This window comes from Balaenoptera physalus (genome assembly GCF_965194825.1).
Source record: "Balaenoptera physalus genome assembly, chromosome: 17".
Lineage (NCBI taxonomy): Eukaryota > Metazoa > Chordata > Mammalia > Artiodactyla > Balaenopteridae > Balaenoptera > Balaenoptera physalus.
In genome coordinates, this window is record NC_138895.1 from 66,629,725 (window position 1) to 66,648,572 (window position 18,848).

The 18,848-nt window shown below is 37.1% G+C and overlaps 1 protein-coding gene across 11 annotated transcripts in view; it reads right to left on the reverse strand.

Annotated features, from left to right (window-relative positions):
• The window catches only part of TAF2 (TATA-box binding protein associated factor 2), an 82,438-nt gene that overhangs the window by 62,279 nt on the left and 1,311 nt on the right, over positions 1 to 18,848 (reverse strand). For 8 of the 11 annotated variants that reach the window (XR_014255832.1, XM_082434115.1, XM_082434121.1 and 5 more), the window contains exons 3-6: positions 10,646 to 10,806; positions 3,091 to 3,209; positions 1,607 to 1,748; positions 153 to 384 (exon numbers count right to left, since the gene is read on the reverse strand). Coding sequence is in view for 10 of the 11 variants with exons in the window: in XM_082434115.1 (XP_082290241.1) it covers positions 153 to 384; positions 1,607 to 1,748; positions 3,091 to 3,209; positions 10,646 to 10,806 (654 nt within the window). In the remaining variant the exon portion in view is untranslated. Of the gene's footprint in view, positions 1 to 152; positions 385 to 1,606; positions 1,749 to 3,090; positions 3,210 to 10,645; positions 10,807 to 18,848 lie in introns of those variants that run through there. The other 3 variants (XM_082434122.1, XM_082434124.1, XM_082434116.1) reach the window with 3 other exon arrangements.

Consider the following 18,848-nt stretch of genomic DNA (forward strand, 5'->3'; position numbering starts at 1 on the left):
GTCATTATATATTTCAGGTGAAGAAACCTTTTCTCTCTAGTGATAGTTCTAACAGTTGAAAGAAGAATTAAGAAAAACTTAGTACTTAATTAATGTTCTTCTGATTAGGCATGAAAGAGTGGGAGGGAAAGAAGCAAGAAGCTATGATTTACCTCATGCATATATGGATCTACAAGTATTTCAAAAGGTCCAATGGCCAAGGAGATATTCGATGCAGCTGTTGGAATGGTAAGCATGTAATGGAAGGTTTTCTTCCTCATATCATGGGTATACACTGTCTCCACCAAATCTCCACTGGAAACAGCCACCATTGCAGCATCCACTGTAAATTCTAATTTCCATGTACATAATTCAGAGTATGAATCAACACATGGGAACCAAAATCTAGAAAAAAGATCAACAGTGCAGAAAACATGTTGAAAGTGTAACCTACATTGTTTCTGCCACATATAAGTTATTTTAACATTTACAGAATATGCACAAGAAGAAATTTTAGCTATTTGCCCACTGATGTTTTTTACTGAGCAATCTAAAAGAATGTGATTAAAGATAGAGTCCTGTCTCCAAATATTATTGGCAATATTAATAAAATATATCATGTAGTATCTCCAGTTTAAACCCTGAAAAGAGGTAAGCAATTCTTAGTTTCCAATTTTTTAATTAAAAATAATTTTTACTTGTATATTCAGTCAGTTTTTATGTAGCATTCATTTTTGGAAACTAAAAATGCCTACAAAAAAGTTTTAAAACATACAATATTCAGAATCTACTCCATAACGTCAGGAAACTGCTTTTCTGGAGTATGTGATGCATTGCATAAATTCAAACAGTGCTGGTAAAGGCAGACATAAAATTTCTACTCAATGTTCTATTCAGATCAGGTTTTACTATGTGCCAGGGTCTGTACCTGTTACTGAAACACGGAGAAATATAAGACATCATCCCTGGCTTGGAGGAGTTAATAATCTGAGGAGACTACACATAACATAATATTTCAATAACATGGTTAACTGTAGAGCTATGAGAATGAACTACAATTACATGCAACAATAAAGGTACATCTCACTACCACAATGTTATCCAAGAAAGGCAGATATAAAGAGCATAAGGCATATGCTTCCATTTAATAAAGTTCAAAGATAGGTGTTATCAATCTACAGTATTTTAGAAATCAGGACGGTGGTTGCCCTAGGGCAGGAGGCTACCAGGTGGGCAAGAGTGAATGGAAGTGGGTAGAAGGGGGTACTCTGTGATGCTGGTAATGTTAATGTTCTTTTTCTTGATGTGAGTGTGAATTACACGAGTTTGTTCACTTGTGAAAATGTATTGAGCTTTCTATTTACAATTCGTGTAATTTTCTGTATGTTTTACTTCAATACAAAAGTTTAAAAAATGAAAGAATTGAGACGACTTTAGAACATTAGACTTGAAAAGGAAAGGAGGGAAGACAGGATTAAAGAGGAACAAGATTCAGAAGAGGTTCAAGTAGTTGGGGATCAAGCTCATACTTCTCATTTTATACTAAATACATGTATTGCATATTCATAGAAAAAAATGCAATTGAAAAAATGAAATCAACTGAAATACGTAAGAATTAGTAATCTACCTTGTGGAATTTTGATACCCACAAGAGAAAACATGAGCACCTCTCTCTGCCATACTTCCCTCTACACTGGGTACCACAAAATGAAGACCTCCTTTTGGCTGATCCAAAGAAAAATTGATGTGTATCTTTAGCACCTTTAATTCTGCAACAAATAAATACATACATACATTGATATATAAAAATATAGTTAGGTAACAGTGGTTGACATAATAAGGGCAAAGACTTACACTGAACATAAAGTGGGAATCAAAGGCTGAGTTTTACATAAAAGATCACACTACTTAACCTAGTTTAGGCTTTTACCATCTCTTTGCCTACAGGAACTCAACAGTCTCCTTCCACTGGTGTTCTTATCTCCATTCAATTCTAGTCACTGCTAGCTGTGTTCTCCCAAAATATTGGTCATACCATATCCCCCTCTCAACATTTCTGACAATGCTATACTGCCTAAAGAAAAGAGTTTAAAACTACCACATGGTTAAGGCCTTCCAGATCCAATTCAAAACTTACTTTTCAAGTTTGTTCTGTTAGTACATTCTTGCACAGATTGTTAACCCTACTTGTGACTTTAAGGAGTAGGAGGAGTAGGGAGTGGGGTAGGAGGGAAGGACTACCCAAAAATTTACATTATGCAGCATTATTTACTATGTTTGATTTCTAAGTAATAAATACGTGTTGCTTCTGTAAGATTAAAAAAGATGTTCCTTTTAATTTCCCTCCAAACATTACAACCAATATGGACTTTCTCCAACCCATGAACATGCAATGATGACCTTCCACGCCTGCCCCCTAAACTAGGCAACCCCCCTGCAAGGTAAACCCCTCCCCCCACCATATACACACACAAACTATCCAAAAAGAGCAAAAACAAAACAAAGTCTTTTACTTCCTTATCTTAGTTAATTTTATAAAGCAAAATAAAGGTAGGCAGAAGGTTATGTATGATAATTATAATGGCTGTAACTTTATACAAGGAAATAAAGAAGATTCAGAAATAATAAGACAAAGTAAAAGTATGCAGAGTGGGTGTTAGCAGCCCTACGTTCTAGCCTTGGCTCTACTACTAATTAGTGACATTCAGCAGGTCACTTACTCTCTTTAAACCTCAGATTACTCTTCCGTAAAAGGAAAGAATTGAATCAGATGACTTTTTAGGATCCTTCCTTTTATAAAATGCTATAATTCTAAACTGAGTAAATACTGTGTGGGTTCTCAAATCTTGACAAATTGTTCCAACCATCTAATTTTTGTTTTATAACTTTCGCTTTAAAAGCAACAGTGAAATGAGTTGCTTTTCGTCATAGCCCTTGATTGCTATTTTCCTGTTAGCCAAAATTATCTTTAAGGAAAAAAAGAGCTTCCAACTCCTGTATATTTCAACTGATTAATTTATAATTTAGGTACCATTAATTTTCATGAAAAGATTCTAGTCACTGAATCCAACATGATTTTACTGTATACTCAACATGTTCTTGGTATTTTACCATCAACGTGTTTCCATAACTCTGATGGAACCTTAATGCAAAGTTCTCCATTTCCTGCATCAGGATCCACAGCACTAACCGCAGCTGCATAAGCATTGGAAAAATAATTGAGATTTCTCCTGGGGGGGGAAAAAAGAGAAAGCCAGCTTTAATAATAAGCCATATATTTCACCAGGCATTTTCTTAAATACTTGGCACCATTTGTTTGTAACCATTATATCAACTCACATAACTCACAGGAATGCTCTTTAGCCAAGTAACTGTTGCTCTATTTCCCAAGACTAAAACTATTAAACTATAAATGCAATGGCATATATAGTCTACTTGCCAATGCTATGTGATTATGACTATCACACCCTTCATTAATTTTAGAATGCCAAAGCCACTACACTTTCTTAATACAAATGTAAAGAATATACATAGAATTGAAGAAATAATTATTCTTTATCAATCTGGCAAAAATTTGAATGGATTCAACAAGCTATATAATCTAATAGAAATTAAGATGTTTAAAACAAATCAGAATGGGAATTAATTCCTCAAAATATAATACTGCTCCCCTCCACTCCCCAGTATGTGACAATGTAAGCTTAATGAAGGAGAGGAACTTTTGGATGGTTCACTGTTATATCCCCTAAATGCCAGGGGGCACTCAAAAAATATTTGTTCAATAGGTACTTGGCCTTATTTCCTACTGAATGAAAACAATACACAGAAGCCTTATGGAAATATGAAAATACTGTTCTCATCTGATTTTCTAATTTTATTCCATAAAAATAACTCATATATATATGTATATACATACACACACATACCGCATTTCCTCACTGAAATCAGTTAAAGTAATATGGAAGAAGTGGAAGAAAGAAAAAAGACAAGGAATGGCGAGAGAGAGAAAACAAGATCAGACACAATACTGTGAGCCATATTCTTGTTGCGCACCTTTATGTCTATCATCTTGCCATTAGATAACTCCACAAAGTAAAGTCAGTGATATTTCACTAGCTTAATAAATTTTTAACCTAGTTAAAAGACAAGTTTCATATACTCTACAGAGTAATTATAGGGAAAATAAAAGAGGAAAAGCCATGAAAGAAAACATTAAACTTACACTCTCAATATGACGGAGGCCATTTCCACCCCCATCTCCAACTCTCTCCTAACTAGGAAGGATGTACTATTAACTATGACTTTTAACAACTACAGAACACAAGGTTCTGAAAGTAGTTAAGCAGACTTCTCAATAATTTTAACACTTTCTTTCTCTTAGATAAATAAGTAAAATAAAAGGTATTAAAAACTCCAGGACCACAATAAAAAACAAATGACTGTTTTTTCACATACTATCTTTTTTTGTTTGTTTTTAATTATCATACAGTAAAAGTAACTTTTTTCCTTTGGTATATAATTCTATAAATTTTAACATGTGTAACCGTCACCACAATCAGGATATAGAACAGTTCTGCCATCCCCAAAAGCCCCTTGTGCTATGCCCTGTGTCAAATAAATGGAATCATACAGAATGCAACCTTTTGAGGCTGGCTTATCTCACTCAGTAAGTCTTTGAAATTTATCTAAGGTGTTACATGTATCTATTGTTTGTCCCTTTTTATAATGAATAGTATTACATTGAATAGACTGTACCACAGATTGTTTATTCATTCGTCCACTGAAAGACATTTGGGTTGCTTCCAGCTTTTGGCTATCAGGAATAAAGCTGCTACAAATAACTGTGTATCAGTTTTTATGTGAATTTAATGTTCATTTCTGTAGTACAAACACCCAAGAGTGGGACTGCTGAGTCATATGGTAAACATAAGTTTAGCTTTGTAAGAATCTGCTAAACTGTTTTCCAGAATAGCTATACCATTCTGCATTCTCATCAGCAATATATGAACATGCCAGTTGCTCTGCATCCTTACCAGTACTTAGTTAACATACCATCTAATTTTAAAAACTACTTTGTATATTTATAGGTTGAAATTTCTTTTCAATAAAATTTCAAAAACATGAAATCTGAAAGATAGCTGAAGAACTTGTAATATCCCCCAGTTATCTGTGAAATTCAAAAATAAAAAGATCTTTGTTACACAAAAGGCCAAATTTAAATATTACATATTAAACCACTCATTTTTTTTTTTATGGAAAACTATTCTCACTTAATCTTATTTCCTGAGAAGAGGTAAAGTGGTCCAAATAAAATGGTGAGTCATTATAAATGGAATCTATTGGAAAGTCAGTTATGAGGAACAATCTTCTCATGGTTTGGATTTCAGTGTTTCCTTTCATAATATGAATCAAAAATGTTTCCTTCCATAATAACCTAATAAAAGCCAAAAATTACAAGACAAGATTATAAGTGTTTCCAATTTTCAGAATAATAATGATTGCAAAATATAAATATGCCCCTGCCCTATAACTACCACCATGGCAATCCCCATTCTTCCTTAAGGAAACAAAGCTTAAAGGTGAATAATGTTGTAGGGGATACTTAAAAACTAGTAAATTAAGGTAATCAAAAGAATTTTCTCCAAGAACCTATTATAAATATCTATATTAAATTAAAATAATCTGTTAATTCTTTGTCAGATAAAGAACGTGTGCTTCTTAAAACTGTGTGTGCAGATTTTGCAAAACTTAAGATTTAATTATTTGTAAACTTTTTCTCCATTTAAAAAAATTTCATGGAAGCACAATATACGTCAGAAATATATACATACACTCTAAGTATACAGTTCAATGAATTTTCACAAAACCAAGGCAGCCAGCATGCAGAGCAAGAACAGAACTTTACCAGCCTCCCAGAAGCCCTCTTGTAATCACTAACCTAGCCCTGCTTCCTACCACCAAGGGTAACCTATTATTCTGACATCTAATCAGATAGATTAACAACTTAATACACATTCTTTCGTGTCTGACTTGTTTTATTCAACATTAAGTTTGTGAAATCCATCCATATCATTGCATCTAGCTGTTGGTCATTCAGTCTCATTACTTTTAGAATTCCAACGGTGTAAGAATATACCACAATCTACCATTCTACCATTGATGGGTTTTCAGGTAGTTTACAGTTTTGACTATTACAAATGCTGCTGTGAACAGTTCTGTACTTTCTTCTTGGTGAACATATTGGATATACACGTAGGAGTGAGACCACCAATCATAGAGTATGTATACATTCAATCTCAATATACATTTCTATTAGCTGTGTTTGAGAGTTCTACTCTATATCCTTGTCAACACTCAGTTTTTTCTTCTGTCTTATAATTCACATACAGAATAAAATAAATAAATAAGTAAAAGCCAACAGAAAAATCCATTTTCCAGAAATGGAACCAATATCAAAATTAATAAAAATGACTTTCAAAAATAATTGAAACAACATTTGATAATGATGCCATGAAATAAGGTTGCTTAGAGAAAACTCTACCTTAACAAGTTTTTCTATGAAAAAGCCTAGGGTATTTCACTGATAACAAGCTCAAACTTGAGTCAATTACTTTAAAGTAGCTATTTGTGAAAAGCTAATGAATTTCAAGCCACTAGAAATAATGAGTATAGATAAGAACAAAATGGCTTTACTGCTATGCATTTGTGATTACAAGAAGTCCAAATAAGAAGAACCCTATCTAGTTCTAGGGTTACCACATTTAAGAAAACACAATGCCAAACCAGAGAGTATTCAGAGCACGGCAAAGAGAATGGCTAACAAATTTGGAAAGAGTTTTAAATGAGGAATGGTTGAAAGTATTGAGATACTAGACTGGAAAAGAGAAAACTTATGGGAAAACAATTTTTAACTAGCATAAGTTTGTGAACATTATAGCAAAACAGACTGTGGCTCGATGTAATAAAGAACCTTCTAGAATTCAGAAATGAAAGGGGTGCTTTAAAATATAGTAAGCTCTCCTGAGCTGGACGTATTCAAGCAGAAGGTAGAATAGTATAGGAAAAATTCCTGCTGAAGTTTTGACTAAACAAACCCCAAAGTTCTTTCAATTATGACAACTAAATTCCAAGCAATACTACTAAAACAACTGCCAGTGAGGCACTGTGGGCTGAGGTAAAATATAAAACTAGTATCCATATTACTTAACCATAATCAATAAAGGAATCAACCACTTCTACCATATGATATCAGTAAAATAATAACATTTAAAATCTCTTTGTAGACGTCTGTATTAAAATATAGGACCTAGAAAATCTTTTTTTTAAAAAAAGCAATTTAAAAAATCAATTCTAGTCACTCTAAAAATTGCTCCAATCACTCAAAGTTACTTCATTTATATCTTAAGTTAGCTTCATTTCTACTGCCACTCCTTAATGGAAATGAAGACAGGAGACAGGAATTAAACTGATTCTTGAAACTCAGGAAAGTGGAGACTTTTCAAGTAAAATAAAAAAGGTCTTCTCAAAGTAGCAAAGCCTATCCAGGGAAGGAAAAGAAACAAGGAGGAAAGAGATGTCAGCCACTGTAGGCTACTCACGCACAGAAACAGTCTCTCTGGTAAAACCTACATTTACCTTATTCTAAGAAGAGAGAAATGTAGCAAAAAAAAAAAGAAAAAAGAAAATACAAACAGAAAAACCACCGAAGAGACATAGCTTCTATGGAGGCAAACTATACCTACAATATGTAAGATTCAAACAGAAAATATATTTGGAGAAACTTCAAGTGCTTAAATTATTTTCCTGGCAGACAATAAGCCAGAGAGAGAGAGAGAGAGACAGAGAGAGACAGAGAGACAGAGACACAGACGGAGAGAAAGAGAAGCCTTATAGATGTTACATAACCAACAGGTATTTTATTTGCTAGCACAGGTAATTTAACAACTCAGCTACCGTTTAGCTGGATCAAATAGGTAGAAATGCCTTTTAGTCCCTTATCTAAATGTTTCCCTTCCTTGCATTACCCCTGCAGTTCAAAGGTGCTGAATCTCAACCAAGGTAAGCACACTCTTGCCATTAAAAATAGGAGGGCCTGGCACCTTAACTTTAAAACAAATAAGGAGAAAATGTGATGAAGTAGCATATTACTTCTTTGAATGTTAGGAATTCTTGTACATATTCAAGACTAAATTTAACCACTGAGTTTTAAGTTTAACTTTCAATTCAAATCTGCTACATTTAATTTCTGTTTCAGCTTTAGCAGAAATTTTACTGCTTCATTAGAGAAAGAAAGTTACTTTAGAAACAAGAAAAGTAACAGAAGTATCTAGGGACATGCTAAAGACCTTAACTATCTGCTTTTGCCAAAGTTCTCTTTAAAAATAAATAACATCATTCACAGGAGATACCTTTCACATCTAACTGCTAAGCAGTATTTCTTCTGAATAACTGGTAGGTTTCTGTCTTTTGCCTTACAAATCTTATAAACAATAGTGTTTCCCTCTTTCGTATGGCAACCAGAAATATCAAAACCAAATCTACAGTTTTCCTCTAGTAACTGAACAGTGTGGTACCCACCATCCTATACTTTTTTACCCTTTGTGCTAATTTCATTAGCTACTTTAAAAAACTGTTGTCTAATAAAATTCTAAAACCACTCTCAAATCTTCTTTTGAACAAGTCAGAGAATAAACAAACGCCAGCAAAAATAACTGTCATCTCTCTTAAAAAGTAATCAGGATTCTAGAGCCAGGCAGAAAATACTAAGTGACCATGGTTAAGAGAGCTCTGGTGCTACCTGAAAAGAAAAGTTTAAATATATTCTATCGTTCCCAATTTCCTAACCTAACCTTCGAAAATATTCTCCTTTATGACTTCCTTTTCTTTCTTTATAATACTAAAAGTGATGAGGTATCTTCCCCATCACTAGAGAAAAGTTTTAGGGGATATCATCACCTCAAAATTAACATAGCAAAGCTTGCTTTCTCAACAGATTTGAAGTCCACTGTTCCTGTCATTGCACTGTCACAGGTTATCTTCTTTGAGACCTGAGCAGCAACAACTGGTAAAGCAGCTGTGCAAACACTGTTTTGTGACTGGCAGATGGAGAAGCTTCCTTACCCTGCCATCAATGCAGAGTTCTAGGCTCGACAGGGTGGCTATTTTGGCCTCTGGCAAGGTAATGGCTCCCCTACCTGCTCTTTTACACATGCCTTTTCCATCCATTAGTGGTACATACTTACTGCTCCAAAGGCAAATGATTGTTTTTTTCTGGGGGAAAGAGGATGCAGATGATTTTGTAATAAGTCTTTTCATGTCAGTTCCACAAGTGTGGCTGTAAAAGCATGTAATTTCAACCACTCACTTTTATAGAACGGGAAGTCACATGAGCAATTCAGAGACATCCTGAATTTTCCCAACACCGTTTTCTCTTCTGAGTTTCAAAGATTTTAAACCAATGATTATTGGGATAATAAATATGTCTATTGGTAAGTCCCCTTTCTCAACCCTCCCAATCCCTTAAAGCAGTGGTTCCTTCTCAAGCTTTACCTTTTATCAGAATCACCTGGCAGGCTAGTTGAAACACAAATTGCAAGACCCTATCCCCAGTTTCTGAACCAGTAGGTCTGGGGTACTGCTTGGAAATTTGCATTTCTAACAAGTTCCCAGGTGATGTTGATGCTGCTTGTCTAGGTGTCACACTTTGAGAACTGCTGCCGTTAAGTCAAATATTATACATACAGACTAGTTAAAATATCACCTTGACTAAACAGAGTTTACAGTTTGGGGCATTCTAACCCAAAATACTAAGAATCACAGAAATGATATAATCCAATGCTATCAAAACGGAAAAAACAAGTGCCTTCAAATGTAGTTGACAGTATTTAAAGCAGTACAAATATTCCCAGGGCACAATCAAGTGAAATGCTAAAAAGAGCCATAAAAGAATAATAAGTAATCCTATTTTCCTAAGGAAATAATTCAAAGTAAAAGAAAAAAAAAAGATCTAGAAAATAATCATGTCATCCACAGTATACTGAATAAATGGAATATTACCTGACCATAAAAACAATAAAAAAACGAAGTCTATCATGTTATACGTGGAAAGGTGAAAACAAAGTATTTAAATGAAAGATGCAGAACATAAAGCTGATCACAAAGATGTAAGTTTACTGATAAAAATCAGAAGTAGCCTCAATAGATGCAATACTTAAGGTGAAGGAATGAGATATTTCAGACTATTTTTATATGATATTCTAAAGCTGTCAAATATTTTATAGAATATTTTAAAGTAGTTTCTGGTCTACAGATTACAGTATCATCTAATTTACTGAAGATTACATTAATATCTATGAAACTAATATTTTTTTAAAACTTTTAAAGTAGAAAAATGGCTAAGAAAATTTATTTAAAGTTCTCTGATAGTACTTCTTTAAAACTGCAGTCTGAAGAAAGGAAACTTAATAACTTACTATGTTGGCCAGAGCTAGTAAAATTTTTTGAACCAAATGTGTGCAGTGGTAGAAGTAACAGAAATTATAATCAGAAAAAATAAATTGGGAACCAGAATCTAATAATAATCTAAGAAAAATCTGTTGAAAAAAATTAATCCAATCAATGGAAAAAAAACTGTTAGAAATATCGACTTTTAAAGCATGTAACTTACTGTTTTGATTCATTGTGACAAACTTCCAAGGTTGGATCATTATAAATAAAAGCAGCTTCTAAATCATTGATCCTTACTCGGTATATTCTACACTGTTTGCTGTTCAACTTGATTCTATTTAAGTTTGCAACTGTGGGAAATATAGTCAGTTCCACAAATCCCTGTAAAGATAAAGAATAATAATTTCATTAAAATGAACACAGGTATGTTTTAGAACATATTTCTTTGATTTCTACTACTTATACACATACTACAATCCGGAGACAGAATCCCAAATAGCTACACACATACAAGTACTCTCCAAGGATCTTCACTTCAACTATGGCTGTCCTAGTGACTGAATGGGTGTGAATTACGTATACTTTATCATCCTGGTGGTTCACATTCACTATCAGTGAAAAGTAGACCATCTGCTAGAAAAGAAAGTAAAAGGACTACTCACAAATATAAGAATTTATAGACAGACTGGAATCCAAACAGAGAGGAAGGGGGAAAAAAAAAACCAACAGAGCAAAAAGAGAATCAAAACCACTTCAGTGAGTAAAAGAACAAGGCCCCTCAAAATAGGGTAAAAAACTATACCACCAAAGCTAACAAGTATGAGTCTCTCCTCATGGGAGGTAAATCAGGAAGTGAAGTGGCAAGAGTTACAAGAAACATTTAGGCAAGTAGGGAAAAATCTACTGCCACCTCCAAGAGCAGCAGACACTGCAAAGTGCTGCATCATTTCCTATCAAGCAGTCCCAAGGCCATACATAGTTCTACCACATTAGCTGTGTGGCGAGCCATCTATCTGAAGCAGGTACATAAGACATGAGAGACAGCTAAATATACCGACTGTCCACCACCCTCTTGCATTGAATCAAATGGGAAAGATGGACCACTGACACACTGAATGTATGTCCAGTGAGTTTAATATTCTGGGTTGGAAACATAAAATATGGAGGACATGAAACAGTAACATTTCAGGGGCTGCAACAGGAATATCTAAGATGAAATTCAGGCAATAACCATACAGAACTAGACTATAACAACTGTAATGGCTACTATTTAATGAGCACTACTATATGCCAGACGTTACACTACTTTCATATGTTCTCTCTAATCCCATTAACAACTTTAAGAGACAAGTACTACTTTATACTTTTTACAGATTAAGAGTTAAGAAAATTATACCATTAATATAAGTGGAGAACTGAGATTCAAACCCACATCTAAATGATCCCAACTGATTCCCATTATGCCACAATGTCTCTCAGTACAATGCTTTTAAATAACATGCAAGAACGTAAGAATATTTTTTAGATAACATTCAGCCCAACTGCTCAAAAGCCTATTGATTGCACAGCCCTTTTTCCCCCAATTCCCAAATAAGAGAGTCATACATCTTTAAATTAGACCATCTAGACAGATTTATGTGGAAGCAAATAAGAACAGAAAAAAGCAGAAGCAAAAATACTGCTGATGAAGTCTCTGAGTTGAAAGGTGTTAAACTGTGAGCAACTGTATGAAAATCCAAATTCCCTTAATTAGCATACCAGCAATCCAATGACCAATCTACATAAATGAGCTTGGATCAGCTGAAAGACAGCAAGGAGAACCAAGATAATGTCAAAAGTGAACTAGAAAAGATTATGGAAAGTGCTGTCGTGAAGTGGTTACAGGAGTGAGACATAAGAATAGGCTTTTGCTTTCTAAACTAAGTTTAACAATAATAAAACAGTGAACGGAGTATACTTCATGAAGATAGGGAAAGCCCAGTCTCCTTGAACCATCAGGTCTCTGACACCACCTACAGCCCTAACCTACACCTGCCTGCAACATACAGACCCACTGACTGGCCTCCAATCCCTGTCAGCCTTGGCTACTAGCATAACTGCAAACCCCCAGGTCATCTAACCTCTCACTTACTCTCTTCTTCTTGCTCCTGCTCTCTCCCCACCACCTGTCAGCTGACCATCCTCCTAGAGTCCCTACCCCATTTGAAGTAACTCCCCTGTGCTATTCAACCTTTTCAAAAACTCCTCTACTTCAGCCTTAGATGAAACATCTCTTGAATCCCCTTTGAAAAGAAGCTACTTATTCTTTCACTCACTATAAATTAGAAGGGAAAACAGGAAACCTCCTACTTTCCACCATTTCTAGATCATTTATAGGCTTTTATATAGCATATGCCATAAGAGCAAGGGCAGAATAGTGTCATTGTCTTCTTGAGGTAGACTGCCTGCATTCAAGTCCAGCTCCACTACTCAGTAAGTATATGATCTTGAGCTAAGTTACTCTAGCTCTCTGTACCTCAGTTTCCTCATCCGTAAAACAAGAATATTGACACTACCTACCTATTGGTGTTATTATAATTGAGCAATACAAGGAAAGCACTTAAAATCATAGCTGGCATCTAGTAAATGTTTTTATTATTGTCCTTTTCTACTTCTTTTCCTATGCGTTCAAGCCATACAGGTACACCATCCTCTGTTCCTCTCATTAATATTGCCCATATTCCCCAATACTCATTCAAGGTTCATTCTTTACCTTTCTAACCCATCTCAGCCATCACTCTACATGACATGAATGCAGACACAGCTGATCCACGCAGTACCACTGCTTCAGAGTTCCCTGATTTCAATTCCTACAACCTTCACTGCCATTCCAGGAGAGCAATCAAGATCCCACTCTGAACGACACCTCTTCACTGCTCAGGACCGCTCTGACGCTGACATTTTAAACTGGAACGTCCACAATGCCTGTACTTCTCTGCCAGTCCTCCTGTTCAACCACAGGAAATTCTCCTGTTCCTTGGCCTCCTCCAGTTTCTCACTACAATCCTCCCTGGTATTTTTAGCGCTACATTCTTCCTCATCCACCCAAGATCCTTAACTTGAACCACTCTAGTGCCAACTATCGATCCTCTTGCCCTTCTGCTGCACATACCTATCTTTCCCTCCTGTTTAGGAAGGATCCTTCCACTACTGCACTAGAGGTCATCCTCTGCAGTATTCTCAGAAATCCTGCTCTATTAATTACCCTCTCCTATAATTACAATCTCTTCTCTTTATAGGACTTTTTTCCATGCCTACAAACATGTTCGACTCTCATTTATCTTTCTTTTAAAATCTTGAGATTTATGTCACCTCAAATAAATTAATTTTTGCCCTTTTCCTGGGGTTACTGTATCTTGGTTCTGAACTGACACTAATCCCTGGAGTCCCAAAACATTACAGTAGTCCACTAGTCACACTGGAAGTCTTTGGGGGTTTTTTTGTTTGTTTGTTTTTGGTTGTGCAGCGCGGCTTGTGGGATTTTAGGTCCCCGACCAGGGATTGAACCCGGGCCCTCGGCAGTGAAAGAGTGGAGTCCTAACCACTGGACTGCCAGGGTATTCCCCAGACTGGCGGTCTTTGGAGGTCAAGTAATAAAGGGGTTCCCACTTCTAATGCAGAGTAGGACTGGAGATTATTTCCCCAGTCCAGAACATACAGAATACATTTTAGTAATTGGCAAATCCCCATAGTCATTCTCTGACCTCACTCTCTGAGTGAGGACTACAGTGGAAGGACTAAGTGGACACCACTGGAACACCCATCCCCCTTCTCCAAGAGAGTAAATCAACGCAACTAGACATCTTTGGGGAACTGCAGAGATTAATGCCACCACCACAGAGACTTGAATGATGCCTACTACGTCTTCATTTAACTCAATTATTTGGCAAGTGCAAAAGTCAAGTAGGTTTTCGAGAATGATAGTGATTTATCACAAACTTGCCAATCTCAACCATGTTTGCAGATGCAGTACTTTGACCGCAGCGAATCAGCACAGTTCTTGGTAGCTAATATTGCGATTAATTATCAGGCAAATTTTTTTCCCCCCAATTCCTATCAGAAAAAAAAAAAAAAAAAAATCAATCAGAAGCAGGCTGTCTTCCAGATGTCAGAAACCCCTCACTGTCATCTAGTAATTAATAACTATATCAACTCTCCTGCTCAGTCAAAACATAGTCCAAAAGTCCCCTGATAGCCCAGAGGACAGGACAGCCCAGAGAATTACACTGGTATGTTATACTGACAACATTATGCTATCTGGACCTGGTAAGAAAGGAAGAGTAAGTTCTCTAAATGCCTTAATAGAAAACACGTGGATAGCAGAGGCTGCGAGTTAAATCCCATGAAAGTTCAGGGGCCTGTCACATCAATAAGCTTCTAAGGTTCCAGTGGTCTGAGGCACATAAAAATAAACCTTCTAAAGTGAAAGACAATTTGCTTCACTTTGCACTGCCCACCAAGAGGGGGAAAAAAAGGAGGCACAAAAATTGGTAGGCTTCTTTGGATTCTGAAAGCAATATACACATTTAGGCATACTACTTACTAAGCAACCTATAAGGCTATCAGCTTTGAGAGGGGTCCAGAGCAAGAAAGGGTTCTGCAGTAGGTCCAGGCTGTGGTTCAAGCTGCCCTGCCACTTGGGCATTATGACTCAGCATGTCCAACAGTACTGGGAACGTCCACAGCAGACAAAGGTACTTTACTGACTCCAGCTTTCTTCAACAGAATGACAGTACACCATCATTCCTGGGGTTTCAGAGGAAACCCATGACTTCTTCTGCCCACAACTGTTTTCCATTTGCAAAGCCAACTACTGGTTTGCTATGACACCCTGCAGTAGAGACTGCACACATGATCATGGGACTCCCCAAAATTTCATGTAATTTTTGTTACCTAAAATGGCCATTACGAACTCAGTATGTGCAGTAGCTTTCCATTTTTAAATGGAAACAACACCTCTAGACCAGGCCCAAGCAAGTTCATAGGCACAAAGAGCAAATAGCATGAGCAGGTGACTCAGAATCCAACGGGACTTGTTCCCATCGCATCTCCACCGCTCCCTCAATCCACACCCATGGCCTCATGGAGAGGTCCCCATGCTCAATTAAAAGAATAGGACAAAGCAGAAGCCTGAATTACTAGTAAGTCTGCACAGCACGCCAGCGCAGTTGGAAGTGGACGGTAGCTGCCATCAGAACCCACTGAAGTGTGGTCCTGAAAGACAACGGAAGAAAAGCCTACTGTGGGCAGAACGCTGGTGAATACAGCTGGCTGTACACTGTTTATAGAAGCAGAGATGACCTGAAGTATACATCTACACTGATCCACGGCAACTGCTGGGTTGGCCAGCTGGTTAGGAATATGGAAAGAACAGGACAAGAAGACTGAAAATAAGAGGATGGTGGGAGAAGCAAATGTAAAAATGAGTTTCTCAGAGTAGCTATAATATGAAAATATTTATGTCATCACCTAAGTGACCAACAGAGGCATCCTCAGAGACTGCGGAGGGGGCCCTCAAAAATCAACTGGCAAGATTATCTATCCAGTAGATGTCCCAGACTCTTTCCCTAGCCACCCTGCTCAATATACAAAGTGGTCATTGGGGCAAGAATGGAGGCTAGCATGAACCCAGCAACATGGTCTTCCCCCAACAAAGCTTGATCTGGCTACCGCCACTGCTGAGTGCTCACCTCCCAATAGCAGAGGATCAAAACGAACTTCTGATACGGGACCTTCCCAGGAAGGATCAGTCAGTCACTCAGCAGTCAAATGACTACATTAGACAGCTGGTATCGTGGAGGGAGACAGTAATTTGTCCTTATATAAAAAGACACATATTCTAGATTTTCCTTCTCTAACTATAATATACTTGCAAAAAGCCATACATGTCAACATGCTATCCCATACATGCCTCCATGTGTATAGAAAAGTGTGGCAGTGGGCTCTTACACACAAAATTTACTGGTTTTACCTTTTGTCCTATCATCCAGAGCAGCTGACACGATCAACTACTGAAGGCTCAGTTAGAGCACCAATTGAGACCTCCAAAAGGATGCCATCTTAAACTAGTGGACAATGTATCAGGTCATCTCTTCATAGCCAAAATAGATCTGGGAACCAAGGGACAAAAGTTGGAGTGACTATGTTCACCATTCCTTCAGAAAGCCACTGAACAATTTTTGCTTCTTGTCTTCGTGACCTCAGGGTCAGTGTGTCTGGAGGTCTTAGTAGCTAAGGGAGGAATGCATCCACCTGGGCACAGAGTCATGGTTCTATTAAACTGGAAGCTGAGACTTGACCACTTTGGGCTCCTCATGCCACTGAACCAATAGGCAGAGAAAGGGGTCATTGTACTGGCTGGAATGATGAGCAGCAACTGAGATTCTACTACACAATAAAAGCAAGAATTCCATCTGCAATCCAGGGGATTCACTGGAATGCCTCTTAGGTCCACTTGACCAACAGTCCTAATCAATGGAAAACTGCAACAACTCAATGAAGTCAAAACAAGCAAGGATGTAGATCCTACAGGAATGAAGGTCTAGGGCAGACCAAAAGAAATGCTGTCAAAAGGAAAGAGAAAAATGAATGGGTGGAGGAATAAGGAAGCTGTGTATATCAACTCTGACCTTGACACCAGCTAAAGAAAGCAGAGGCTGTAGCCATTAATTTTCACATCCTTTCAACCACTTTTCTTCTACTGTCTTATATGAAAGATACTGGTGACAGCTAATATCTTAGAAGGGAATAATGCTGAACTGCCATTTCTTCACACCAATAGATTAGTCCAGGGATCAGCAAACTTTCTCTTAAAGGGCCAGATAGTAAACAGACATAACGGGCCACACAGTTTCTGTCGCAGCTATTCCACTTTGCCATTGTAGCTCCAAAGCAACCACAGACAGTGTATAAATAAATGGCTGTGGCTGTGATCAAATAAAACTTGACTCACAAAAACGGGAAGTTAGCTAATGCCAACGCCTACAATAGCTGATAGGGCTTCGTTAAGTTGGGAACACTTTCATCATAACAAAAGACAAGAGACGATGATCTGGGGCAAAAGGGGTAGACTGTTCTAGATATTCTCCTTTCGCCCCTCCTAATCTGCCCTCTCTGCTTTACTCTGCGCCCCAGGAGTAGCACTAACTAGGCACTAGCCCTCTGACTGCTTGTTGGGGTGATCAACTGGGAGGCACAGAGAGAAAACTGAAGGCAGAAGAAAATCGAGCTCCTTGTATTTATTCCCCCAGGTTCCTCCCTGCCAGGCTGAAGGAGGCAGTAGCTCCACTCTTCTATCAAAGACCATAGCTCCTGTAAGGTTAAGTCTTTCCTACAGGTACAGTAGGTTCTTGTAACCTCTCCCTTCCTTTGTTCTTTCAGGTTTAGAAGTGATAACTTGTTTCTCGTTGCTAACCTAGGGCGCTCCTCCAACTTTTGTTGGTTTCTCTTAACCCTAAGTAGTCCCTTCATTACTTCCCTCAATTAATCTGTAGAATGTGCCTTCTGGGACCCTAGCCCATAGGCCACCTAACCAACCTTTCCAATGGGAGACCTAAAAATCATCTACAACTCCTTTCTAGCATTCCTAGCTAAGAGTCATCTGCAATTCCTTTCTGCCTATCATTCTGCCAGGGGTAGAGGATGTGGAAAGGGGAACGTCTGATTAAAAATGGCTCCATCACTTGCTATCTTCATGCCCTTAAGAAATTTACTTATCCTCCATTCTTTCACCTGCTTTATTTATAAAAATAAGACTTAAAATAGTATCTATCTAAAAAAAAAATAGTATCTATCTCATGGGGTTACTGTGAAGATTAAGTGAAATCATACACACAAAACCATGTAAGATGGTCTTACATGTAGTATGTACGTAATAAATGTTCACTATCAGTCAATCATGTCAACTCTATTTCTATGCCATTTTACTAATGATACCTCCATTCAGGGCTAAATCATTTCTACCCTAGATTATTACAGTAACCTTTTAACAAGACTCTTTAATCCTCATAACTTCCATACCCAATTCATACAACCCAACACACCTCAAGTATCCTTCCATGAAGTATAAGGTCAATAATCATATGTAAGGGATTCTGAAAGAGAAATTCCTTAAATGAGGATATTGGACTTAATAAACCTTTAAGGATCCTTATAAATCTAAGATTCTGTGTTTCTAATGAAAAGGTTCCATTTTTAAATAGCTCATCTTAAGTAAACAAGTTTGAGAGGGAAGTTGATGTCCTCACTCAAAGAAAACCGGCTCTCACTGAGATTTTGATCTAGTTAATACAGACCTCCCTGAAAGAATAAATTATTTGGGTTATCAAGGACTTTTCCTAGAACGGATATATCAATAATCCATACATCTAAATTGGGGCGGGGCG